This window comes from Aulostomus chinensis, chromosome 2, assembly GCF_037954235.1.
Source record: "Aulostomus chinensis isolate RoL2024-O1b breed Wild chromosome 2, RoL_Achi_v1.0, whole genome shotgun sequence".
NCBI lineage: Eukaryota > Metazoa > Chordata > Actinopteri > Syngnathiformes > Aulostomidae > Aulostomus > Aulostomus chinensis.
This window is the reverse complement of record NC_141321.1, coordinates 10,765,665-10,793,029: the sequence shown is the minus strand read 5'-3', so window position 1 is coordinate 10,793,029 and position 27,365 is coordinate 10,765,665. Positions and strand designations below refer to the sequence as shown.

Genomic DNA, 27,365 nt, shown 5'->3' with positions numbered 1-27,365 from the left:
AATGGAACTTTAGGACAGTTTTGCTGTTTTTATTGTTGGCCAACAGGAAGCTGAATATACATTCTACCTTCCGGGGTCAAAAAGTAGTAGTAGTAGTTGTGTGTGTGTGTGTGTGTGTGTTGGGGGGGTGGTGTTTAAACTTTTTGTATGACTTCCTTGAACAGGTCTTAATGGAAAACTATACCCACAAATAGAACATGTACACACATACACTACACGTAGACACAGCTGGATTTTTATAAATTGAATTTGTAAAATTTAAACATCTAACACACACATATATAATTTTTTATTTTTATTTTTTCCCCTGGGTTCAATCACCAGCGTGAGTGAGTGGATGAGGGCTGCCTGCCTGCCTGCATGCGGCGGCGGTTATGTCACGCTGCTCGGGCTCTCGGGTTCAACCTTTCACCTACTTCCTCTCTCTGACAGCAGCAGACGCTTGTGTTGACGGACGCCCCTCCAGTCGGAACGAGACCTGCACTCTAACTGTAACAGGTAACCTCTGTCACTGCCAGACTCTCTTCTTTCACTCTTGTTTTTTTGTCTGAAAGACAAGTTTTCAGTCATTCAGGAGATGAAGCCTGGTTCATTCTACGTGGTGAGACCTACAGAAGACGCGGTGGCATCACTTAGCTAGCTAGCAGCCGGTGTAACTTACCCTCGCTTCCTAAAGTGAAATACTCTCTCCACTACACGCGTTTAGTGGTTGTGTCACGTTAGACGACAAAAAAACGAGGTTACTAGTAAGTCTGTTTATGTCCAATGAAGACTCTTAGTCCATATATGTTTGGGGGAGTCCTGTAGATGTAGCTGTTGCTGGCTGAACAGAGGCGGTGCTAGGCGTGCTAAGCAGCGGCTGCCAGGGGTGGCCACTGGCTACAAGGGAGATTCTTCACCCAGAAAGCGTTTTTACCTTTCAGTTGATACTAGATACTGTCCTGGAACTTGTAAAGATATTTTGACTCCAGAATGCAGGAAGAACCAGCCACATAGGTTTCACTTGAAGCTAATGGTGGCGTGTGGCTAACGGCAGCTTCACCAACAACACAACTGACCTGAAACATTTGTCTCCTAGCAAATGCAACAACATGTAAGTCTGTTAACATGACATGGGACAAGTTTGCTGCACGTTATTGTTTTAGTTAAATAAGAATGCCAAAAACATTATGACGAATGTATTCAATGATTTGGGGGCGGTATCAAGATGCGGATAGTGAATTGAGCACTGTTAAGGAATTACTTTAAATTTAGACGAGAGAACACTGTAGTATGAACAATAGTACAAGCAGTACTCCTACGTGCAAGTAGTAATCATCTGAATGAGAGTGCAGTTTGTTTGTTTTTTTAATCTGTTTTACTCACACCTGGATTTAACACATGATTTACTCCACACCCATAATTATGATAATCCAGAACTTCCCTTCAGGATGTTTGTCTGTACAGTTTTAACATTAACAGTTTTAACTGGAACAAATTACCACCGCACCGTGTTTCACCTCAGAAATGGGCTGTTGGATGACATCAATATCTGTGTTATGTTTTTTCAGCATAGCTGCACATTTGCATCATTGTGTTTGTTACTCTTGTATGCTGAAACAGACTGTAGTCTTTTGGGTGCATCGTGGTAATGGCGAAACATTGGTGGCTTGAATTTTGAATCATAGCTTCAGTGATTCATTAGCTGACAGTTTCTCTTAATAATTTGTAAAGTAATCGTAGTAGTATTAGTAGTATTTTCTGTGATGATTTTTGGACATTTTTTTGAATTAGCTCTATAATTTTGGAGAATGAGCAGCACGGTGGTGCAGTGGTCAGCACTGTCCCCTCACAGCAAGAAGATTCTGGGTTCGAGTCCCGGCTCGGGCACGGGATCTTTCTGTGTGGAACTTGCATGTTCTCCCCGTGTCTGCGTGGGTTCTCTCTGGGTTTTGTTTTGGTCGTGCTCAAAATTAGCCAACTATTGGCGATCCTTTTTTAAGTCTATTTCTGACATCGTGGGTATAACTGTTGATCCATCCCCACACATAGCTATTTTTGGTAGGTCTCCCGACAACCTTGCCACCTCAACAACCCAGAATAATATTATTGCTTTCACCTCTTTAATTGCCCGCAGGAAGATCCTTTTTTTATGGAAATCTTCACAACCTCCGTCTTTCAAAGCATGGTTACATGATATCCTGTTCCTCCTCAAACTGGAGAAAATCAAATTCACTCTTAGAGGGCGCTCTGATAGGTTTTACACTCACTGGAGACCTCTTCTCCAATACTTTGACAAACTCTCTCCTGATGAGGCGCTTTAGTGGTATGACGTGATCTGCGGTTACAGACTCTTTCCTCGGTGCCTGGCCGGCTGGCCCCGCCCCCCACCTCTGCTCTCCCCCGATACCTGTACTTGACGTAACAACGAACATTACGTTCCAGTAACTCCCTACCTAGTGCAGGTTCCCATTTACTGAGCCAAGATGCGAGCTATCGCGATTTCTGATTTATTTATTTATTTTTTATTTTTTTCTTTTTGCAGATGTGAGCAATGTTGTTTTTGGTGTTGTATATTTATGTATGTATTTCTATGTTGTTGTCTTGTTTTCTTTTTGAACATTCACAACTACGAGGTCTGTCTGTTAGTTGGGGAGGGATTTGTCTACAAGAAGAATGATACTGTTGACTCTAATGGTTGTGGGGGGGGGAGAAAAGTTACATGTGTCAGTATTGTACTGTATTTCATTCTGCACTTTGTTTCAATAAAAAATATTATAAAAAAAAAAAAAAAGAAGGTTCTGGGTTCGAGTCGCGGCTCCAGCACAGGATCTTTGTGTGTGGAGTCTGCATGTTCTCCCTGTTCCTGTGTGGGTTCTCTCTGGTACTCCAGCTTCCTCCCACAGTCCAAAGACATCAAGAGAGGACGAGGCTGATTGATACTCTAAATTGACTGTAGGTGTGACTGTGAGTGTGAATGGTTGTCTGTCTCTATGTGTTGGTCCTGTGATGGACTGGTGACCTGTCCAGGGTGAACCCTGCCTCTCACCTGAAGGCTGCTGGGATAGGTTCCACCACCCCCCCCCCCCCCCCCCCCGTGACTCTTAATAGGATAAGTGGAAGAAAACGGATGGATGGGTTTTGGAGAACAAGTGTAGTGCCAGGGGTTGTGTGACATCACCTAACCCCTTGACTAATCACTGACTCAGGAAGAGCATAATGTGATTCATTGACTTAACATTGTTTCATTTTATTCCTTTTCTTTCACAGTCGGTGTTGAAAATGTGGAGGAGCGCTTTCACACGTTTTGTCCTGCCCACCCTGCAGAGAAGCCCAGCTGCCATGGCCTGCCAGGCTGTGAGGATGTGTCGTAGACCAGGGCAGGTTGCAGTTCAAGCACCTGCTTGTCTGACTGGAGCGCAGTTTCGTGGGCAGCAGACTCTGGGGTCGGCCTCCCTCTCTGCTGCTCGCCACTCAGTGAGACATGTCCGGGCGCTGGATGAAGAGCGTCTGGTGGAGGTGGAGTGGGAGGATGGAGGCCAGAGCTTGTACCCGTTCACCTGGCTGAGAGATAACTGCCAATGTCCGCTTTGCATGCTGCAATCTGCTCAGGCTCGCAAACTGCTGATGTCCGATCTCGACATCCACATAGGCATCAATGCTGTTGAGGTTACCAATGACAACAAGGTAGGCTGCTGACTCTACCGTCTGGTGTTTTCTCTATTCACAGTAAGAACGGTAACAGTAAACTGAATGTTTAGGTGTTTATGCAAAGTGGTGGTGGAAATGTTCAGTACATTTTGCAAAACTGCTTTGTGGTTCATCATTAGGCCCCTTTTACTTACAGTGGTTGTTCTCATAGAGATTTATGGTCCACTGGCTGGTAACACTTAGCTTACACAAATACATTATAAATGCAGTAAGAGTCCTGTGTTGTTTCCTGTACCCTACTCCAACATTTACTGGATATTTTTTATCGTAAACATGTGTTTACTGTAATAAAACCGTTGTCATGCTTGCCTGTGGCTGTCTAAAAATGATGACAAGATGGTGGCGTTGGTCAAAAGCCACCACAATACTGAAGAAGCAGAGTAAACCAATCTGCACTTAAGAAGGGAAATAATACATTAGATGTCTAGTTAATTCTCTCTCTGTCTCTGAAAACACGTAACATGAAAATCAAAATCATCATCATGCACTAACTTAAAAACAGAATCCTCAGTAAGTATCTGATGTCAGCATTTCCAGTCCGTAAAGCACTGAGATGATTTGATTGTTTGATGTGCGATAGATGGTTTGCCTCAACAGCAAAACTCAGAAGCAGCCGGTGGGGATCAGTAGGCTTTTTGTCCTGTGACCAGCTCGGTGCTCTGCTCCCTCCTCAGGTGTCGGTGGTGTGGCCTGACCAGCACACCAGTGTGTTTGACGCGGAGTGGCTGAAGAAACGCGCATTCTCTACCGAGGCACGACAGGCTATGCAAGAAGAACTCTTCCTCAGTGGTTAGTCATTTAATATTTTTCTATTTAAATGTCTCACGTAATGAGCTGGAGCAGACTGGTTCAGCCACACTAAGTGATCTGCAGTTTGCATAGAAACCATTTGTGTGCATCAGTGACTTGGGAGGATATGGCACTTGCTCCTAAAATATTCATGCGACGTATTTCAATGAGCTAAACTCCTCACAAATAGGCATTCGTTGCGCTTTGATGATGAAAAATAATACCCACAATTCATGCACACTGATGTGTCCCTGTTGATTGTTCACTACTATGTAACTAAGGAGGTCGACTCCCCACCGGCGAGCGGGTTGTGATAGGATGGTGCCTGCTCCTGTTGATGCCTCACGTTTGGAAAATATCAACCTTGTTTAAGATAAATAACAGATTTTAATTAACCATCTCACTGAGCGTTCAATACTGCATGACCCAGAGTCTGTTGAGTGTATTTTTACCATGGAAACGTTCACTGCACTTATCACTGTCAGCTATTCTGTGCTTCATTAATTCCCACAATCATTCGAGAGGAACCTGGCCACCGAAATGTGATTTCCATTTGTAATGAGCAGCAGAATATTTTGATTATTGTTTTTGTTCATTGACATCAAGCTAGCAACAACAACAAAAATGGCCAGTTAGTCACAAAATGTATTTTAAACAATGTTTGGTCAGAGATATTGTTTGCAGTGCCCTCTGGGCTAAGTCGGACCTTAAGTCTTAAGCTAATTATATACATAGTCTTGTAATTTTGCCTTTTTCTCCATTTCCCTATTATCCTTTTGCACCAAATCAAATATTTTATGGTCACAATTCATTTGCTTGTTGTTTGGCTCAGTTCCAGGCTTAAAGCTCTTTATATAAGGATTTTCTGAATCGTCAGGGGAGAAAATGAATTGGAAATTTATTTCCAAAGCCGCTAAAAAAGGTGGGCAGTCACCGATGTCCTCATTAGATAGAACTACTGTACACTGGTGTTAAACTAATACTTTCTCTCGAAGTGCTTGCTCTGCCTTTGAGAGGTGAGAGTCCCAGAATAACCCACCATACAACCCCGCTGTGACATCATGCCCATCACATGAGAGTGTCACAACACTGTGCCCATGAAACAGTACTCAACAATAATTACAAATCAGCAATGATTGATCCATTCATCTTGGATAATCGCAGGGGTGAAAGTAGGCTGGTACAGTTCGGTACAGAGTACCAGCAAAAGATGCATTGGTGGTACGCATTGCTGTTGGGACAGGAGAGGAGCTGCTGTCAAACCCACATTCAGAACCAGTCACGGTCACACTTCTCACAAGGAAACGTGTCTGCTCGTGTCATGTCATCCTTCCAACACGTGACCTCCTTATCAATGGCCTCTTAGTGGTTATGGTAAGTTCAACTTTGGATAATGCAGAGAACTATTGTTTAAATGTTTAAGAGAATGTTTTAAAGTTGAAAGACAGATGCTTATGAACCATAATGGTGTTAAATGAAGCTCTCATAAATCAAAAGAACAGACGTTATGGGTTTCACATTAAGAGTGAAAACAAATCTTTTGATATGCACTATGTCAAGTGTTTTCAGTTTCTCTCTGCTCTATGCACATGTTAAAGTACTGACGCATCTTTCTCAGAGAGATTTGAACTGGATGAAGTATGAAAGTATAGTACTGGCAAGAATTTAAAACTACTTTCACCCCTGGATATTCATGATACCTGTGTGACTGAAGAAGACAAAATACTGCTAAAAAGATGAAGAGTATTAATTATTCAATGAACTGTCCAGTAGGTTTCACAAAACAGTTAATTACCTCCTTAGCGTTTCGCTTTAGACTACAGTGTCAGTACCGCGTCCCACCCTCACTGTTATTCAATGACCAAACAGATTTTTTAGGCCTTACATCTCAATGGTGGCGTCCAGGAAGAAGAACCGCTGTCATGTTCAAGTGAGCTTCAAACCTGCATCTGCTTACCAGGCAGGGGCGTTACCTGCTGTTGTGAACACAGAAAACTGCCGGGCGTGATTAGGCTGAGTGAGGTTGATAATGCTATGACGACATAACGTCAACATCATGTTTCAGTATGAAAACATAATAACAATAATTTATGGTGATCTTTCGTGTTCCCCTTCCGCAGTAATCACATTGGAATGTTAGTAATTTTGTGCTTTCCTCTGTGACACTGAGCATCTGTGGTAACGTCGGCACAAAATCAAAGTGAAAGGGATTCACTGTAGCAGCAATTAAAATTCCTATAATGAAAGATAAGTTTGTCAAAGCTTCACCATGAAGTGAATTTGACCTCAGCATTTGTTTTTGATTTGACCTTGGTCTGCTCTGCATATTAACACATTAGAGATGCTTCTGACACGGTGGCCTTCATCACTTTTCTTGATCTATTATTGTTTTTAAGTTTAGCATGATTGATTAGCATGTTGCAATAACAGGAGTTGACTGGTTGTGAGCAAAATTGTTGACATTCATGTAATTAAGCAGCAGTGTGTGTGTGTGTGTGTGTGTGTGTGTGGCTGCTGAAATGTGTCCTTGATTAAACTATTCTTTCCACACTTTTTCTTCCCTCGCAAACATCGCATGGTTGTTAAGGAAGGAGGTCTCTCTAAAGCCTGGAAAGAGAACTAATTTTACAGTACATTTACAATGGCCCAATACACTTTACAGCCTGCCAGACATCAGAGGAGAAAGTTCAGCTGTGGAACAAGGTAGTGGCACTTCAGTAGAGCGGGGGATGGACTGTGTACACATACATGGTCCTGAAGGACCCACAGGACTGAGCGGCTCCTGCTCTGTCCCTGTTCCAGACTGATTAGTGTGTGTGTATGCATGTGCGTGTGTTTGTGTGTGTGTCTGTGTGTGTGCTGCAGAGCAGATCCATTCATGTTGAAGTGTAAACAGATCCCCCTCATTACCTCTGCCAGGGAGGTGGGTTTTTCATTGCAGTTTTTCTGTTTGTTTGTCTTTAAGCAGGATTACACAAAAACTACCGAGCTGATTGTCATGAAACTTGTTAGAGGGGTTAATCACGGGCCTAAGAGGAGCTTTTTTTTTCTGGGACAAATGACTTTTTTTTTTATCACTGTCTATAATATTAGGAGATAGAAAAAGGTCCCTATTACTTGTACTTTTTATACTGTAGACGTGTTCATGTTATGTTTGAATAAGTAAATCTGCATGTAGTAAAGGATTATGCTGTTGGCTGAATCTGCATTGTCTTACTGTGCTTCCAGTTTCATTACACAGACAGGCATTTCTTTGTTTTCCTGACTGCTTAGTTCAGAGCCAGGGATCCTCCTGAAAGATACTGCTAAGCTCATACAGTAACACACAATGCAAGATGACGTGCAGACACACACTCTTAAGGTTTAATTATTTCCTCCCGAGCCCAGCCCTGAAATTCCTTGCACCAAAGAAATACAAGAAAAAAGGTACTCTCAAAAAAGGTGGACGGTGTACAACTTTCACCTCAGATTTCACTTGTATTCTCACTCTTTATGACCCTAACTCACTGAAGCGCTGTCCACAGTTTGAATTTGAGTTTTCTTTTTCATGCAGTGCACCTCGATTTAACAGGCACACTTGGGCCTGTTAAAGTGTTCTTGAGAGTGAATATACACTGCACAGAGGGACACCGGGAGGTCAATATGATAATTGGAGCTTTGGGGATATTATTCAGCTTGTACTTTACCTCTGTTTTTATGTCTGGTGGAATGTTTTTTCTTCCCTTCTGCTTTTGCCGTTTCTATGGAGTTGTTCAACACAGACTGCAGTATTGGGTTTTGCAGCTATTACTGGTGTGAGGCATGAAACCATAACCCATCACAAGGATTTTACACATTAACAGAACACATTTTAATTTTATGTATTATATACATTCCCAAAATATGAATTCACCTTTTCGAAAGAAACTATATAGTTTTTTTGTTTTTTTTTTTAATCATGATAGTTCAGTTAAATGAGTTTCCATCCATAATAACTGTTTTAATGAGGTCTTCAGCTAGTGTGAAGTTTCAGCTTTCTCCTGTGGTACATTAGATGCGCATATGACTCGTCAGCATCTCCAGTTTATTATCCATCTACTCTCATCAAAACTGAACTGCTCATCTCAGCCGGTGGACCTCTCAGGCTGGTGTTTGAATGAAGAGACGGGTTCAGCAGGGGTATCATTCAGACCCCCTTCCTGTGTCTGCCATATGGAAAACTGATTGAGAGTGAGGGTCAAGAAAAGATCTGCATGTTCTTGCCAAACACAAACACACTGTTGTCAGCATTTCCTTCCTTGGGAATGAACAAATCCCAGAGCCTGTAGGTATGTGCAACCAGGAATTTAAAGAGAAATTGCCTTGTTTCAAAGCTTTTTGGACCACTTACATTCTCTTACATTTGGTAGCTTTGTTTTGTTTTTCCACATGTTTTTGCAGAGGGACAGATGTTTTGGAGACTGCTGTGTTTTGGGGCTGGTCTGACTTATGTTCATAGACTTATGTTCATATGGGGGTCATTTGCTCACGGGGTTGGTTGGTCAGGCCTCGACTTTACCCCAGACTGAAATGTCAGAGTAGCTACGAGACAAATGGACATTAGATTTAGTGCAGACATGCATAACAAGCAAGTAGCACAGCAATCATGACTTATGTCACAGTAGGTGGACAATAACTGGACATTAGTTTGTGGGTTAGTCAGATCACCATGTTCCTGTGTAATTAAGTCCTACAGCACCAAATCTTACCGAAGTTGTATGTGGGCAGTTTTCATTTGCTCAAACAGTCCTATTGAATTAAATATATACACTGTGTAGCTTGGAGCGGGGGGTGGAAGCCATTCTGTCAAATGTATTGTTTATTTATCTGACATCCTCATCTGGGTAACCGTCAACGTGAGTATTACATCGGGGCTGTTCAGGACCTTTGGAGTACACGCAGGCTGTTTTCCTGCTGGCATGTTGTGCTAAGAGCAGAGTGAAGTTCCCGAGCTGCTCTCAGGTTCACCAAAGGTTTGTGTCACTCACATCCTTATCTGGAGTGACTCTTCCTTTAGAGTGATAAATCCATCAGTGATTTACTGAAACGCCTGCCAGACGCTTTTAATATTTGAAGTGTGTCATCATCTTAGGCCTTCCATTTTGCACTTGTCGTGTTTATTTAGTCGGGATGGGAATCATGACTAATTTCATGTCACAAGTGTTTAAAAGACTCATGGGAAACAGGGTAAATTGATTTTTTTTCCTTTTTTTTTTAAGAAAAGTAAAAGCTTTCCTGTCATAGATTACAGCTTTTTCTCACACATAAACCACTTCTCATCAGTGGTTTGTAATGGTGATACGTCTTCTTTTCCAATATACCTTTACAACCATTCTCCAATTTAGTAAACTGCTTTAATTGCTTACTCTCTTCACGATATAATAGCATGTCATTTTTGTAGCTGGTAGAGTCATTTGCAGAGTGATCCGTGCATAAAAGACTCGCGGTGTACCAACAGAATTAAATCCTACCGCTGGGCTTGTAGGCCAACCACTCATCGTGGTAAAGAGCTCTGCAGTGAGGTCGTTCTTGTGTCTTTGCTAATCCTGCTTGATCGCTGATCTCAGAAAGGCAAGGCAAGGCAAATTTATTTGTATAGCACCATTCATACACCAATTCAGAGGGAAAGAGAAATTGAAAGTTAGAATCAGTTTAAAATCGAAAACGTGAATTAAAACATTCAAAAGTCATTTAAAATCAATAAAACAGTTTAAGATCAATTCGACAGCAGACAAATCAATATTAAATCAATCCATCAATACCAAATCACCCAGATCAATCCCAAATCAATACTATAAGAAGGCTGCAGTAAACAGCAGTGTTTTCAGCCCTGATTTAAATGAGCTGACAGTTTGTGCCCCCCTCAGAGGTTCAGGGAGTTTGTTCCACAGGTGTGGACCACAGAAGCTGAAAGCAGCTTCACCCTGTTTGGTTCTGACCCTGGGGACGCTGAGTAGACCTGTCCCTGATGACCTGAGGGGTCTGGATGCTTCATACCCAGTCAGCAGCTCTTACATGTATTTAGGCCCAAGCCCATTCTGTGACTTATAGACCAGTAACAGGATTTTGAACTCAGTCCTTTGACACACAGGGAGCCAGTGCAGCGATTTAATGACAGGTGTAATGTGGTCCATTTTCTTTTACTGTTGGTCAGGACTCTGGCAGCAGCATTTTGGATGAGCTGCAGGTGCTTGATTGATTTTTTACTGAGACCTGTAAAGACACCATTACAATAATCTGGTCTACTAAGAATAAATACATGGATGAGTTTTTCTATGTCTTGTTTAGAGATAAATCCTTTGATTCTTGCAATGTTTTTGAGATGATAATAGGCTGATTTCGTGATAGTTTTTATGTGGCTCTGAAAATTCAGGTCTGAGTCCATAATAACACTAAGGTTTCTAACTTGGTTGGTGGTTTGTAGTGTCATTGAGTCAAGTTGGCTGCTGACCTCAATTCTTGCGTTTTTGGGACCAAACACAATGACTTCTGTCTTTTCTGCATTGAGCTGGAGAAAACTGGCCCATCCACTAACTGACATGTAGGATACAGTCACTCAGTGAATGCAGTGGACTGTAATCGCATGGTGACACTGTAATATAAAGTTGTGTGTCATCAGCATATGAGTGGTAAGAGATGTTATGGTGCTCTATGACCTGGGCCAGTGGGAGCATATAAATGTTGAACAAAAGTGGCCCAAGAATAGAGCCTTGCGGGACCCCACATGTCATCCTTGTTCACTCAGATTCACAGTTCCCAAGCGAGACAAAGAAGTCACGATCTTCTAAGTAAGATCTGAGCCAATTTAGCACCGCACCATAAAGTCCAACCCACCTCTCCAGTCTGTTGAGCAACAGGGTGTGATCGACTGTGTCGAATGCGGCACTAAGGTCAAGTAGTACCAATACTGATATTTTAGATGCATCAGTATTAAGGCGTATGTCATTTAACACCTTAATAAGTGCAGTTTCAGTGCTGTGGTGTGGTCAAAAACCTGACCGGAAAGCACTGAAGAGATTGTTTTGGGTCAAGAAAGAATGAATTTGTTGATAGACAACTCTCTCAATGATCTTTGACAAAAACAAGGTTAGATATGGGTCTGTAGTTACTTAGTACTGAAGCATCCAGATTAGGCTTTTTTAAGAGAGGTTTGATTACTGCAGTTTTCAGTGCCCTGGGAAATTGACCTGATTGAAGAGAAGCATTTACTATCCTCAATACATCTGATGAAACACAATTAAAAACACTTTTCAGCAAGCTTGTAGGCATCATATCAAGGCAGCACATCATGGATTTTAAATTCTGAACCGTTCTGTCAGAGTTGCGTGGTCTATGGGTTGAAATGTTTCTAGATTTCTGAGAAACTGAGGAGGAACTGGTGACATAACTAAGTTGCTTTTGGAGGAGCCACACACTTTGTCTTATCTTCTGAATTTTATCTGTAAAAAAGGCTGCAAAGTCATTGCATAACTTGTTGGACACCAGTCAGCTGGAATAGATGCCGAAGGGTTTGTCAGTCTGTCGACAACAGTGAATAAGGTGCGGGCATTGTTGGTGTTATTTTTGATCATCTCAGAGAAAAAAAGACTGTCTTGCCTTTTTCAATTCTTGGTTATAAATGTGAAGACTCTCTTTATAAATGTCATAATATACCTGGAGTATGTTTTTACGCCATCTGCGTTCAGATGCCTACACTTTCTTTATTGAGCTTTCACCAGAATGGCGTTCCTTCATGGTGACTTTTTCCTGCCAGATATAACTTTGGTCTTAATTGGAGCAATGGCATCCATAAAAGTCATAACACTGGAGCTAAAACTATCAACAAGGTCATTGACTGAGGCTAAGGGCAGAGTTGGTGATGATGTAAATGCCTGAGTGAATAATGTACCAGTGCTGTTGTTAATAGACCGCTTTCTTATCACCTCTGCTTCACTTTTGCAAAGATTGGCAGGGACAGTCATTTTAAACTGAACACAATAATGATCAGAAAGAGCAACATCACTCACCACAACGTCAGAAGTGTTCAGACCCTTGGAGATAATTAGATCTAATATGTGGCCCTTGTTATGTGTTGGATCCGTTACATGCTGGGAGAGTCCAAAGATATCCAGAGTACTTAAGAGTTCCTTTGCATATCCATCCATCCAGAAAGGTGCTGATTAAAGATTAAAGACTAGTACAGGGACCAATGTTTTCAGGAACAATATCTCACCCAAGATATGCGAGATATAACAATGCAACACTTGTGGACTCGGTGGAGGAATGTGAACTTATTTAGCTAGTGTTTTTCAGCACATGGCCTTCATCTGAGCTTCAGCAGAATAACTATTACCACATCCACGCCATATAATTGCCATCTCTTTACGAATTATCCAGTGAGGCCTTGACATATACGTATTGTCCAAAATCTGGAGCTGAATAATATTGGAACCGGCCTGTTCCATTTCAAAGCTCCTCCACACGGAACCAAGATATTAAGATTTCCAGATTTAGAGGACTCAACTGGTATATCCCTCCCAATTCTCTCGATCCCGGAATCCATTAGTGTCTATTGTTTGTGTGCAATATCCTGGTGAATTTGTTCAGGGAAATGGTTCTGGTTTGGCCTCAGCTTCAGCTTCAGTCTTTTGTGGACCAGGTCTTTCAGAGGATGCATCCAGAGGTGGGGCAAAGCTGTCTTTGGCCGTTTTATTTCCCCTCCGACATTAATATTGTTGATGTCATGAAAGATATTCAAGACGGATAAAAGCACTAAATCAGATTCACTCACAGCAGAGCATGACAGAAATGTTTTGCGCAGCAGCTTTTTGCTTTTATGTTTCAAGCCCTGAAGCTCAAATCATAATTTCCACATCCACATAGCCATTATAGTCAGCGAGCTGTAAATTTCATCATCTGCCTAATATGTTCATGAAAGCTGCAGCCAAATGTTTTTGTTTTTTTTTTGCTTTAATCACACGCTGTCTCCACGTGTGGATATGTATGACTGGGCAGACTCCCAGTTTAGTATAAACAGTAATGGGTGCACACCCACTCTCTGTTCATCATTTGAATATGACCAGTTATGTAGAAGTGCCTGCCTGGAGACACTGATGACACCTCAACCACTTTAGAGGCTCTGTTATCCAAATGCTTTGGTTCATACTTTTATTTACATTCTTTAAACAAACAGAATTTTCTTGTCACTTGCTGCAGAGCCTCTTTCCACCCGCTGGCTGAATCTCTCCTTTTGAGCTCCTCACTCTGTAAGTCCCGCCTTCTGGAAGCCACATCCGCTCTGGTTGGTCAGTTCCATTCACACAGGCCCGAACAATCATTGTCTGCATCTCACAGGTCTGCCAGCTTCACTTCTACCATGAATATCACCACAATAACCGCTTTTTAATCAAATACCTCACCACTGTGCATGTTCAGCCCTGGCCTCTCTGCCTAGTGGGTCGCTGATCCATTTCCTGAGCTTCAGCCCTTAACAGCTCGCTTTAATAGGAAGAGACACTCACACACTGGCCACTTGTTAGTTATGGGGGCATTTCAGTCAGCTGTTTATCATATTCACATTCATGTTCTGTCCTTGATCAAGATACTGAGGTTGGTGGTGCCTTGCATAGAAGGCTTCACTGTGTGTGTGTGTGTGTGTGTGTGTGTGTGTGTGTGCGCGGGGGGCACGCGACATTTCTATCAGAATAGTTTATCCACTGCGCCTTCTCTCCCAGATGGTGGAAGCAGATCATATGAATGTTGTGTTGTTTCTTTCAGCCAAGACCAGACAAATCAGTGCGCTTGGCTCGTACTTTCAGCATTGTCACACAACAAAGCAGAAAGAATTTGTTACATAGTGATGTAATGAGCTGTGCAAGTAACAGCTAGTGGTTCAAGAGCAGCAACCTCTGTCAAAGACAAAAACTCTCTTCATGGACTTTGGGCTTTGTAGAAGCGTTACATGCACCAAAAAGCTATAATAGTCTGAGGCAAATTAAATCCTTCATATGATTTCAACAACTTTTTAACTTCCCTTCCTTTCTGTCTTTACTTTTCTTTCCATATTATATTTAGAGTAGTATCCCAACTGCATTTAACTGCTCCTGTTCTCTCCTGTGTGTAATATATATATATATATATATATATATATATATATATATATATATACAGAATAAGTTTGATTGATATGGTGTCTTGTCTGTGACATGAATTTTGTACGCTACTGACTTGATTTCCTGTTTGACAACCTACCCAACAGGTCCAAGAGTAAACTACTTGGATGGAGCAGTAGACTTTTTTACCTGCCTGGTCGGAGGCTACATGGTCCTAAACAAACTCTGTAGAGTTTCTCTATAAAGTCTGCTGACTGATTTTCTAACTCTGCCAAGTAGCAGCTGATTTGTCAAGTCTCTGTCTGCCTTGTGTTTCCTCTCGGCCATCTGGTCTGAATTTAGTTCTCTATGTCATCACTCGTCAGTTGACAGAAGAGCTCCTGGAATCATAGCTGGGGAGGTCCATCAATGGAAAAACTTGTATGTTCCTTCAGACCTGTCACTCCACATGCCATTTTCTGCTTAAGCTGGGATGGCTTTCCCCGCATGTGCTCTCGGACACGTGTACACACTGAGCCTAATTCCAGCTGTCATTTGTCAAAAGGTTTTTATCATTGTATAGTTCACCATAATGGAGGTGGCTGCTGAGGGTTTATCAACTCAGACTCAGAAAATGTAGTGGTCAGCCAAAACGTCCTCATATCAGGTGTCTCCCTCTCAGAGGTATTGGGCCTGGGTTCAGCACAATTTATAGACAATTTACTTTTCACTGTTGGAAAAATAAACGTTCCTGTAGTTCCTTCGGGGATCTAAAGCCCCCATCACTGTGATCTGTTCTGATATTTTATACCTTTACATCAGTTGTTGTTGAAAAGCTAGGTGATTATATGAGGATTTTCTGGCAAACCAGACCTCCTGCTTGGCACTTTGAGTTGTAAAGAAAGCTCTGAGCCAAAGTTGGTAAAAATGATCTAATTTGACAAACTTCTACAAGGCTCAGTAGAATTTTTGGGAACTTAAACCTGTTGATGGAGAAACAGTTTAGTTTGGATTAGCCTGTGTAGAGCCTGCAGCTCTCCAGTTAGGAAACACTGCTCACACTGTCTCCTCCAAACTGGGACGCCAGCTGCTCTGTCGTCCAGGTCTCTTTCATAAATAAAGGTGTGTTTGTCAAAATTAGTCGAGGGTGGAGTGACTGACACCACACGCAGGGGTTTGGTTTGGGTTAGAAAACACCAACATACATGCTAATTGTTGACTGGAATACGACTGAAAAAACTGTTGATTATTTCCCAAATATCCAGACTGTGAATGCATCTTTTCTTTACAAGGAAGGCTTTGACTGCTGCCATCCTTAGTAGCTGTTAGGCCCAGTTCAGACCTGACCCAGTTCAGACCTGACCCTGTTCAGATCAGATGCTGTTCAGACCTGACCCTGTTCAGATCTGACGCAGATCAGACCTGACCCAGTCCAGACTTTGCATTAATGTGTGTCCTCAATCATCCCATCACAGATGGCCAGCTCTGTGAGTTCAGGCTAATGACGTGTTTCTGCATGTGTCTGTCATGACCACATGTTCTCTTCCACACACAAATAACACCTACATGTACGTTATTTATGTTGGCAAAGACCAAATGTGTTGTTGTATTTGCTACAAGCAACACATGAGTATTTTGGTGAAATCCTTCGACAGTGGGATGTATATCATGTCCGTTTGCCTTGGGTTTTGTGAATCAACGCTACTGTTTATTTAGAAGAGTGATACTTTAATTCTGCTCGAGGAAATCACATCTTGTTTGGATGATCTGCCTGCAGGAATTATTATTATCCTTGATTGTTGAGAGAAATCAGCTGCTGGTTGAGCTGCCTGTCCCGTGCCGAGTCAGTCATAATTTAAAAGCAGAAGAAAGAGAAATCATAACAGTACAGACTGGATCCGTTCCGTGTCACGTTCCGGGCCAACCAAATCACCCAAGATGTTTTACACTCTCATAATGTATTTCTACTGGCTTTTTGACATTTCCAGTTATGGTGGAAGAATGATAATATGCTGCCGTCGGTGCTCAATTGAATACAAGAGATGTGACAATGTGTTGACACTTCATCCGACTTTCTACATCCTCTCACATTGACAGTAAAAATATTAATTGAAAATCTTTTATTTTTCTATGCCTTGTCAGGCATGATTCTCGATCAGTTGCTACAAAAAACCTCGAGTAGGGAGATACTGCCCTCAAAACAAAAACACAGACACTACTTATTATTGTGTTCCTGCTACTGTTTTCTGAAAAAGCCTGACTGGAAGTCAAGCCACTTGTTTGGTAGCTCAGTAGCAAAATTAACACGTCCTTCTTATTAACATTCCATGCTATATACACACACACACACACACACACACACAAAATTACATGTAGTCCCCCTACTCCGTTTCTCAGACTCTCCTGTCCTCTGTGCTTGCACGTTGCTGTGTTTCAGAACCCCTGAGCTCTGACCTCATGGACTGTCAGGTTGTGAGCACTATAACACACTCAGGCCCATACAGTTTTTAAGCTGACCAAGAGGTTGAGAAATGCCTCCAATGGGTCGATTCTCTGTGACTTGCTCATTCCTAAACAATCTGAATACATGTGTGTTCACACTGTGTCTGGAGTGTGTTCTCAGCTGTATTGGGAGCTGTCCACTTGTGATCGGATCACTCAGGATCCGTCTGACTGGAAGATCTGAACAGAGACAGAGTTGTCAGGCTAATGAGTTAGCGCCCAACGGCAGGTGGCATGCTAATGACTTGGGAGCTGAAGAACATGAATCATTAATAAGGCTTTGTGTGTGTGTGTGTGTGTGTGTGTGTGTGTGTGTGTGTGTGTGTGTGTAGCATGCAATAATGAGGCACTGAGTGGTCAGTAGACCAGAAAAAGTGCTAAATAAAGGCAGTCCATTTGAAATATAATGGAAAGTCTGATTTTGCCATAATAACAAGTGCAATCAAATATGTGAAGCCATTCTTTCAGGGAAGTTTGGCTCCGGGCCCTCCAGCGTACATTCCACAGATGGCCCACTCCAGTGAGCTGATTGTATCTGTGTGAGAAAAGTTAACCAAGCCAAACAAAGCTCTGGGTAGCTGCACTGATTCCAGCATCACTTTGAAGGTGCTCCCAGCTGCAGGAGGGCATCGCAGCCCTCCGAGCTTAAACAGAGCCCTGTGAGGGGAGAGCCAGATTGCCATGAGCTGCCTGACAGCCACAGGAGCCGCAGCTTCGGGTTTCCTCATCTGGAAAAGCCACTGTGTCAGACCACGACGGAGGGGGGGACTGGGGGAGGGGATTATGCACATATACTATCTTGTCAGCCTGTCAGAAGTTCCTTCAAGCACGCACACCAGCACTGTCCTTCCTGTGAAAAACCTCTGCGATTTCACACAAATGAGCACACAACACTCAAGGCTGCTGCAGCTCGACACACAGATGCTTAAAAACACACATGCTAGATCTGACATCGTATCTCTGCTAACCACAGCTGGAAACTATGCAAGAGAGAGTGAGATTGATTTCTCATTGGCTCTGTGGATGCACAGGCCTTCCCAGAAGTTAAAAAAACAAAAAAGAAACAATGTGGTGTATTAATCTCTCCGCAACTTTTTCCAGTAAGTTTTCTTTTTTGTTCATCTCCAAGCCTTAACATTGACTAATAGAGTCTGAAGGCATTAATCCCCAGTCATCCCTCTTTTTAAGCCATGACCAGTCACTTTTTCTGTCACAAGCACAATCCGCTCCAGAATGGATCAAGTGACTACTGGCATGCCATAGCGCTCAATATTAAACACATATAATTATTGAAGTGAAAGCCAGTAAATCAGCATGCTGATATTATGAACTAATTCCAAATATTTGGGTATCTGGGGCATAAACAGCAGTTTGTCCACCAGAGGGCGCACAACAAGCGGCATGTTTCCAACACCACAAGTTACCACAATCAGCTCACCCAGTCGCAGTCAGGCAGAAAAGCCTGCTGGGGAGTTCAAATTATATTGGTCGCATGATATATGTCACTTCCCTGGCAGCATCTTTCCAGCAGCTTATAATGCCAACCATGTCTAAATTAGCTGGCTAGTTTCACCTTTACAAGAGGAAGACCTGTAAGGTTAATGAGCTGTTACATTAGCATTTAGCCTGATGCGTCTACCTGCAGTAATTTGAAAGACATCTGCAACTTGCGTGTCTTTTTCACAGTTTGTGCGAATGAGAAATGTAGAAAACGCGACACCGTTAATTTCCAGCATTGCAAACCCATCCCATCAGCCATCAGTTGCTCCTCCGTTACATCCAAGCATTTGCAGAGGACATGAAGGAACTACACACATCAAACATCAGTCAGATAATCTTTTGTCTTCACACAGCAAAGTTGCTATCAGTTGTAAAATTGATCCCTGTACTGGTTGGGCTCAATAAACTTTGCCATGGCTAATTACTAAGTTATATCAGCTTCAGCTTATCTCTTCAGTTTGAGTCTCATAATCATGCAAGCAAAGTTCTTTAAAAGGGGACCAGGATGTCACTGCTGCTGCAACGGTGTGTAACAATGGATGTCATTTTAATGGGAGCCTACTATAGTTTTCCTAACTCTCTCATACATATTTAATAGCATGATGTGGGATTTTCATAGTAAATGTGGTTAAAGTTTCAAATAATGAGGTGAACACATGTAAAAGTAATCCCTGAGAGCAAAACACTCCGATGGATCTGAACACTCCGTTTCCAAGGTCTCGTCTCTGCTTTAGCGATGAGCTGACATCAGTATTTTTAGCCACGTAAATGAGATTAAAACTTACCAATGAGTTTACAGATGCTAGAAAGCTCAAACTTTAGCTGTATATCTGCGAATCGTATTCAGTCAGTATATGTGACATATGTTCTACCTGGAAATTTTCATCTGAAACTTGAGTAGTCATAATAGATAGCCACATAATTATTCATCAGAGCTGGAAGAACAAGTGCCTCTGTGTTCTAAGCTCTACCAGATTTGTAAGAACAGCCCTCATTTGTCTGTTCTTTCACTGACAAAACCCTAAAAAGACCTTCACATTTGGCATCAGCCTTTCCTTTCAAACCCAGCACACGTGAGGAGCTGATTACATGATTAGAAGGCAGATGTTCTCATTTTTGTTTGGCCCGGATGCCACAGTGTGAAGCGGGTCAGTGGCAGCGAGCGTGATCACGTTTCAGGATGAGGCAGGAGCTGAGCCGGTGCCAGGCCAGCTCGGGTGATGTATGTGCACGCGGCGGCTGGTGCTGCAGTCTCTTTGTCACAGGTGTTACCCTCAACCACGGCACAGAAACACAGCAGCACCTCACTTCACAAGAGTAATTGTAACATTTTGGTTTGACCTTTGCCCCAGTTTCTCATTCTTAGCCTTTGTTTTGCCCCCCCACCCCTCCACAAGTTTTAACAAGCGGCGAGTTCACGACCCTTTGAACTGTGCAGCCAGAAACTGATTGTTTGTGACAGCAGCCTGCAGGGAGGTCTGCGAGTCATGATGGTCGCTGTGTTCCTGACTGATGTTGCATCTCGCTGTGCTTCCTGGAGAAGAAAACCATGCAACTGTAGTCTTTATGGCCTTCAGAGTTGATCAGTCACAGTTTGCTTGAAAGTTTTAGACGCTTGTTGATGAATGATGCGTCCAGTCCAGCGAGCTTGCCCTGCTGGGCATTCGTCTCCTGCAGGCTCTGGCCTTGTAATCTGTTAGTGATGCAGCAGTTCGTAACACAGCCTAGAAGTCGGTAGGCACCAACAAAAGGCCCAGTCGTCAAACAGGTAGACTCTCTCCTCAGTCAAAGCCTCCTCCTCTCAGAATGTACTTAGCGGCTGTTGCTGTGGAAGTCAGTGGAGAGAAGATCGGTGGAAAAGGGACTCGCGCCAGCTGGGTGGAGAACAGTGGGAGGATTTTTCCACTTGTGTCTGTCTGACAGAGACATGCTGATTTCTCTCAGCAAGCTATTCATTCTGAATCACACGCAGCAGCAAGCTGCGACAAATAAATGTAGAAGAAGGCTGATGATAAATGTAAAGATTAACAACACAAATAGAGAGCTTACATTCAAGTTTATGTCTTAGAATGGAAGCACACTTTTGTATTGTTTTTTTGGAGAACTGTTGTTATTGTTGTGCACTTGAGAAGCTTTTGTCTTCTATGTGTCTTTTCAAGCTGCCTCTGGGGAAAACGTGCCCGTTTGGCTGGGTGTGGCGTCACAACTCCGCCTCCATTACCTAGCCGACTGTGCTGGTCATTCATAGTGTGTTAATACAATCTGGAATAGTTCAATTAGCATCAAGATTTCTGACTATTAGTTTCATACTCATTTATTTCAAGCCCACTGAACAGAAATGTTGGTAAAACGCCAACTCATTACCTCCCCACCACCACCACTCGTCCTCGGTGAGATGCTTAATTCAGAAGAGGTTTCTAAATACAATTAAAGTGGACAAATACTGAGGTGCACGTATGTAGCAGCACTGCCTGCATCAGCACCACCCCCGCACTGGCCCTCAGTCGGTCTCTGAAGTACAGTATTTGACATGTCTCCCCTCCAGCTGCAGGTATCATCCAGCACATAGAGACACACTGGTTGTCCACTCATTCATCCACACGGTGGTGAGGAGAGATAAAGAGCATACAAGGTTTCACTCAAAGAGCTTCAGATATCTCATTTTTCCTCCTATTTACTCCATCAATGAGCCTGTCAAAAGATTTTTCGGGTGTGCAGAGGGATTTTTTTTGCTTTTCATTGATTCATCCAAACTAATGTTTCTGCCAAGGATAACTGGTCAAATCCTGAGAGACAAGTTTGGATTGTACCAAGAGCAGACGTGCTCCAGGGAACGTACTCTAGACCAGCTGTGAAAAGTGACTCTAACAGAGGATCTCATAACGTTAACATGACAAGAAACGAGACACTGTCAGTTGTCAGGTGTAACCAGCAAAGTAGCGGCTCATCATCACGCCAGTGCTTGACCAGCCTTTCCCCTCACCCACCCAATAATGAAATGTACAGCACATCAGGTCAGACATGTTTCAGGTGGTGTAAAAATACAGCAGGACCCAATGAAGCTATTCCTTAGCTGCAGTGCAGACCCGAACGGTGGAACGCTGGCCGGTACAACCACCGCAGGATGACTCTGAACATGTCCTCTGACTCATTCTAGATCGATACTACTGGGACTGCAAACTGCGTATCCCCACAGCCGACTACCATGACATCCTCCACGATGATAAGGCGGCGCTGGCTTGGCTCCTGGCACTGCGCCGTGTTGGCATCGTCTACCTGAAGGGGGCTCCAGCGAAGCAAGGCCAAGTGGCCAGACTGGCTGAGAGGATCGGCTATCTCCGGCTGACATTCTACGGGTGAGACTCTGCAGTGTTCACACACTTTGCTGCACTCATCCTCCGCCAAGCCACTGTTGAATAATCTGCCACACTAAATCTTGAAATGTTCCACTGAGCATATTTTAAACCTGGAGCTGCGCCCGGTGAGTGTTATTAATTAAAATGAATCACAAAAGACATTCATTTACCCCCGTTCCAGTGAATCAAAAAAGGCGGCTAGATTTGGAGATGAAAGGATGAAATGTGTGTGTCTCAGGTACCTGTCACTTTGATTCATGCTGGAGAAGCTGGAGAGACCTTCTCTCTCCCTCTCTGTCCCCCTCACTCGCCACACTAGAGTTCATCACTCTGACTTATTGCAGTGCTGATTACTTGAGGACAGAGACGGCAAAAACAACCTAAAAGCATTCCAGCATTTTTAAGCCAGAGGAATTACCTGGTGCACTCAGTCAGAACAGAGGTCTGGAGCGTGGAGCCTTTCCACTGCCAGCACATGAGCTCATACCGCTGGAAGCAGAGACGCCGCAGACCTGCCGTCAGAACAACTCTGTCTGTCTGTTTCCTAAAGTTGGGCATGCAGGCAGAACATGGGAGATAACTTTAGCTCATTAGCACTCCACTCTGGCTGCATCTCAATGAAGCCTCTACTTCAGAAGCCTGTGAAGCTGCCCAGTTTCCCCTCAGGGATCACTGCAAAGTTCAGCTCATCCTTCTTCTCTGCACACAGCCTAATTGTCTGTGCTGATCTTCTAAAGCCAGAGTAAATAATTAATGTAGGGTTTATTAATGTATCTCATCATTGTCGTCAGGCACACGTGGCAGGTCCAGGACAAATACCTGGCCAACAACGTGGCCTACACCTCAGGCAGACTCAGCCTGCACACCGACTATCCAGCGCTGCACTTCGCTCCTGGAGTGAGTAACTGACACACACTCTTAAAATACACTCTCAACAGAGCCACAGTCTCTGTCAGTGTGGCTCGGCTGCCGGTGTTTAGCTTTTCTGGAAAATCTGTGTGTGTGTGTGTGTGTGTGTGTGTGTAGGTGCAGTTCCTGCACTGCATCAACCAGGCAGCGGAGGGAGGAGAGAGCGAGGTGGTGGATGGCTTCCACATGGCCGAGCAGCTGCGCACCGAAGACCCGGAGGCCTTCCAGACCCTCACCTCGCTCCACGTGGACTTCACCGACATGGGAGCCGACTACTGCGACTTCATGCTGCAGTCAAAGAAATGCATCATTGAGTAGGTGGAGGTGGCCTGCTTTAACACACACACACACATTTATAACCTGTATGTGTGCGGTAAAGTGCCTGACACTGTTGACAAGACAAATTTGAAGGACAGGATGCAGCTGCATGCCTCGTCAATGATTAGAATTTGGAAGGAAGACGCTGCCATCTGCTGTTCACCGTTATTATTACATTCCTGCTGCTCATGCACTCAACTACCTCTGAGGACTTTTATGAAGCTCTTAACATTTATTGACCTGAAAACAGTCAATAAAACAAGAGACAGTAAATAATCCAAATCAAGAGATTTCATTTCTTCATAATCAATTAATTCACTGTACTCCAGGGATTTCAAACTACTGGCTGGGGGGCCAGACATGGCCCGCACCACAGTTTAATACAACTGCCACATGATATCAAATCATAGTGATTTGGCTGAGATATTCTCTCATTACTATCTCTATCATCATCATTAGTAGCAGTAGTCGTAGCATTCAAATTCCACATACAAGTTCCCTTGTACAAATAAAACATTTCAAACAGCCACTATCATCATCTTCATTATCATCATCATCATCATCACCAGCCTCCATTTGTGTTACATTTGGCTTGTACTTGAACATGAGTAGAACCAAGTCAGTGGGAAATCAGCTGATGTTATCATTTACTGTCTATCCATCCATCCATCCATCGTCTTCCGTTTATTCCTGTTAAGGGTCGCGGGGGGGGGGGGGGCTGGAGCCTATTAATCCTTTACTGTATGTTCATTATTCTAAGTTAACATTACCTTTAGGTGTTCTTATTCTAGATTAATATTATCGTTCGTACTTGTTCTTATCCTAAACTTACGTTGTCATTCGTACTTCTTCTTATCCTAAACTTACGTTATCGTTCGTACTTGTTCTTATCCTAAACTTACGTTATCGTTCGTACTTGTTCTCATCCTAAACTTACGTTATCGTTCGTACTTGTTCTCATCCTAAACTTACGTTATCGTTCGTACTTGTTCTTATCCTAAACTTACGTTATCGTTCGTACTTGTTCTTATCCTAAACTTACGTTATCGTTCGTACTTGTTCTTATCCTAAGCTAACGTTATCGTTCGTACTTGTTCTTATCCTAAGCTAACGTTATCGTTCGTACTTGTTCTTATCCTAAACTTACGTTATCGTTCGTACTTGTTCTTATCCTAAACTTACGTTATCGTTCGTACTTGTTCTTATCCTAAGCTAACGTTATCATTCGAACTTGTTCTTATCCTAAGCTAACGTTATCATTCATACTTGTTCTTATCCTAAGCTAACATTACCTTTTGTTGTTTGTTCTAGGTTTTAAGCTAAGGTTATCAGTTGGTGTTTGTTCTTTGTTCTAAATTAATCTTATTCAGTGTTTTATTCTCATTCTATGCTAACGTCATGATTCCGTGTTGTCTTATTATTGTACGCTAACGTTGACATTCAGTGTTCTTAGTTCTAAACTAATGTTATTATTTGGTGTTCTGTTCTTAGTATGCAGAACTTTGAAGAATCAGCAGCCCTCAAGTATTTTGAGTTTGGGACCCCAACTGTACAAATGCATCTTAAAGACACACCCAGGGAACTACTTAATTATTCGTCATGTCTGTCTCTGAGCAGTGTTGATGCCAAGGATCGAGTTGTTAGGATCAACTACAACAACGCCACCAGAGACTCTGTGCTGGACCTCCCCCTGCACCAGGTCCAGCCCTTCTACAGAGCCCTGAAGGCCTACGTGAACATCATGAACCGCCCAGAGAACATGGTCACCTACAAGATGGAGCCAGGTCGGTAAATCTCCTCTGATAGGATATTCCCAAATAATTCATGTGTTTCATGTTCTGATCAGCTCCTCGCTGACACGGCCACACATGGACAAAGTTCAGAGAAGTCAGAATAAAAATAAACGTGAAAATGTCAGGGAGGCTCTTAGAGACGGATCCCAGAACAAGAACGGTACCATGATGAACAACAGCGGCAGCAGCAAGGTCACCATGACATCAGCAGTGTAAATGCCATCTCCGTCGCTGTAGACCAAATCTAATCACCCCCGTCTGGTGAAACTGTTCTGAATAATCTCAGCGTGCCACACAGGATGTAATGACATTGTATGAGACATCAAGGACGTGGAATTGTTGCAGGATGGCGCCACCAGTAGGGAGATGGCGGCACGCAGGGTTCAAGTCTCAGTGTTGGCAAACCTCCAATGATGTGTCCTTGAGGACTTTGAAGATTCTGAAGGTTTCAAATACACATTTTATATAAAATGTTTTCCTTTCAGTTGCAAGCTATCCTCTTACTCTGGTGTGTGTTCGTTAAAAAATAATCCCGTGACCCTTGGATTGAAGTTTTTGTTGTGACAGAAGAAACTGATGTTAAGTTTTTAATATCTTGTATTTCAGGTGACCTGGTCACCTTTGACAACTGGCGTTTGCTGCACGGCCGGAGGAGCTACGCTAGCAGCCCAGACAGATTGAGACACCTGGAGGGTGCCTACCTGGACTGGGACGAAGTCATGTCTCGCCTCCGGATACTCCGCAGCTCCGTCCACGGGGACATGTGAGCTGGGGAAACGCAACCAAATTGAAACAAGTGGGTTTATCGGTGAATACTAACTTAACACGGGTCTTAAAAGCTAAATTTGCTCTGGGCAAAGTGCAAAGATGTGAACGTCTCACCGCAGGTGAAGAAGTCCCAACATATGAAGAGGCCGAGCATCGCACGATCAGTAAACTCAGTTTGGAATCACTGGTGTAGATTAGCGAGGATGCTTCCTGTAGGATCAGCCAGAACATCGTGTGTAATTGAAGCGCAACGCATCAATGCAACTTAATATACTGTGTCTGTATCTGACGGGTGTCAGCAAGCATTTTTTGCAGGAAACAATTTTCATTCAGTTTTACAGAACTGCTTTGAGATTAAGAGTGCTGAAGTTGTTTCAGGTTTAAATTCACTGAGATTTACGTCGACATTGTCCTCTTAACTTTAGAATATCATATCTGTAATTGAGACCATCTGCCAGGAGAGGATCAGAGCACTGGCTAATCTGTCAGGAGTGCATTGTAACATTGTCAGGAGTGCATTGTAACATTGTCAGGAGTGTACTATAGTACACAACAATTTGTCAGTTTTGTATTATAACATGCATTAATGTGTCAGTTTAGTTCTAATTACAGTCTGTCTTTAGTATATTATGATGTGCAATAATCTGTCAGTCAGACCTTCCAGAAAAATGCAGTTTTTTTCTGATTGTTGCAGGCAAAAATCCTTGATTATGCGGCACGTTTTCTTAAAAATGTGAAGGAGTACGCTGGACATCAATGCAATTTTATGCAATGAAATTGCAGGGATTTGCAAAAAGTGCGGTTTGATGAATAAGAAAAAAAAGTGATCCCCAACACTGTGCTCTCACCAGGCTACGACCTGAATGTAAAGAGTGGCTTCTAATGACTCCCTAAGATAAGCGAGCGTACTGCGTCACAGGAAGTGCTAGGAATCATGAAGTTCTCTATTTGTTTTATTTCAGAACTCAAGAACCACATGGCTCACGCTTACAAAACCTCGATGAGTCAAACGAGTTCCAAGCTTCTTTGAAAAAATGTAGAATTTAGAATTATGTGATCGCATAATCAAGTTTTTCTGGAGGGACTTAAATGTGTATTAAATACACAATGATCTGTCAGTAGTGTACTAAATACACAATGATCTGTCAGTAGTGTATTAAATACACAATGATCTGTGAGTAGTGTACTAAATACACAATGATCTGTCAGTAGTGTACTAAATACACAATGATCTGTCAGTAGTGTGCTAAATACACAATGATCTGTCAGTAGTGTACTAAATACACAATGATCTGTCAGTAGTGTACTAAATACACAATGATCTGTCAGTAGTGTACTAAATACACAATGATCGGTCAGTAGTGTACTAAATACACAATGATCGGTCAGTAGTGTATTAAATACACAATGATCTGTCAGTAGTGTACTAAATACACAATGATCTGTCAGTAGTGTACTAAATACACAATGATCTGTCAGTAGTGTATTAAATACACAATGATCTGTCAGTAGTGTACTAAATACACAATGATCTGTCAGTAGTGTATTAAATACACAATGATCTGTCAGTAGTGTACTAAATACACAATGATCGGTCAGTAGTGTATTAAATACACAATGATCTGTCAGTAGTGTACTAAATACACAATGAT

At 42.7% G+C, this 27,365-nt stretch overlaps 1 protein-coding gene across 3 annotated transcripts in view; it reads left to right on the top strand.

Moving 5' to 3' along the window:
- Positions 1-369: 369 nt before the first annotated feature.
- Positions 370-27,365, top strand: part of bbox1 (butyrobetaine (gamma), 2-oxoglutarate dioxygenase (gamma-butyrobetaine hydroxylase) 1) — a 38,220-nt gene continuing 11,224 nt past the window's right edge. Inside the window, exons 1-8 of one of the 3 annotated variants that reach the window (XM_086179187.1) lie at positions 370-498; positions 3,250-3,666; positions 4,365-4,479; positions 21,727-21,925; positions 22,717-22,822; positions 22,952-23,148; positions 24,770-24,936; positions 25,552-27,038. In XM_086179187.1, the coding sequence (XP_086035313.1) occupies positions 3,262-3,666; positions 4,365-4,479; positions 21,727-21,925; positions 22,717-22,822; positions 22,952-23,148; positions 24,770-24,936; positions 25,552-25,712 (1,350 nt within the window). In that variant the 5' untranslated portion in view covers positions 370-498; positions 3,250-3,261 and the 3' untranslated portion in view covers positions 25,713-27,038. Of the gene's footprint in view, positions 499-708; positions 1,094-3,249; positions 3,667-4,364; positions 4,480-21,726; positions 21,926-22,716; positions 22,823-22,951; positions 23,149-24,769; positions 24,937-25,551; positions 27,039-27,365 lie in introns of those variants that run through there. The other 2 variants (XM_086179178.1, XM_086179167.1) reach the window with 2 other exon arrangements.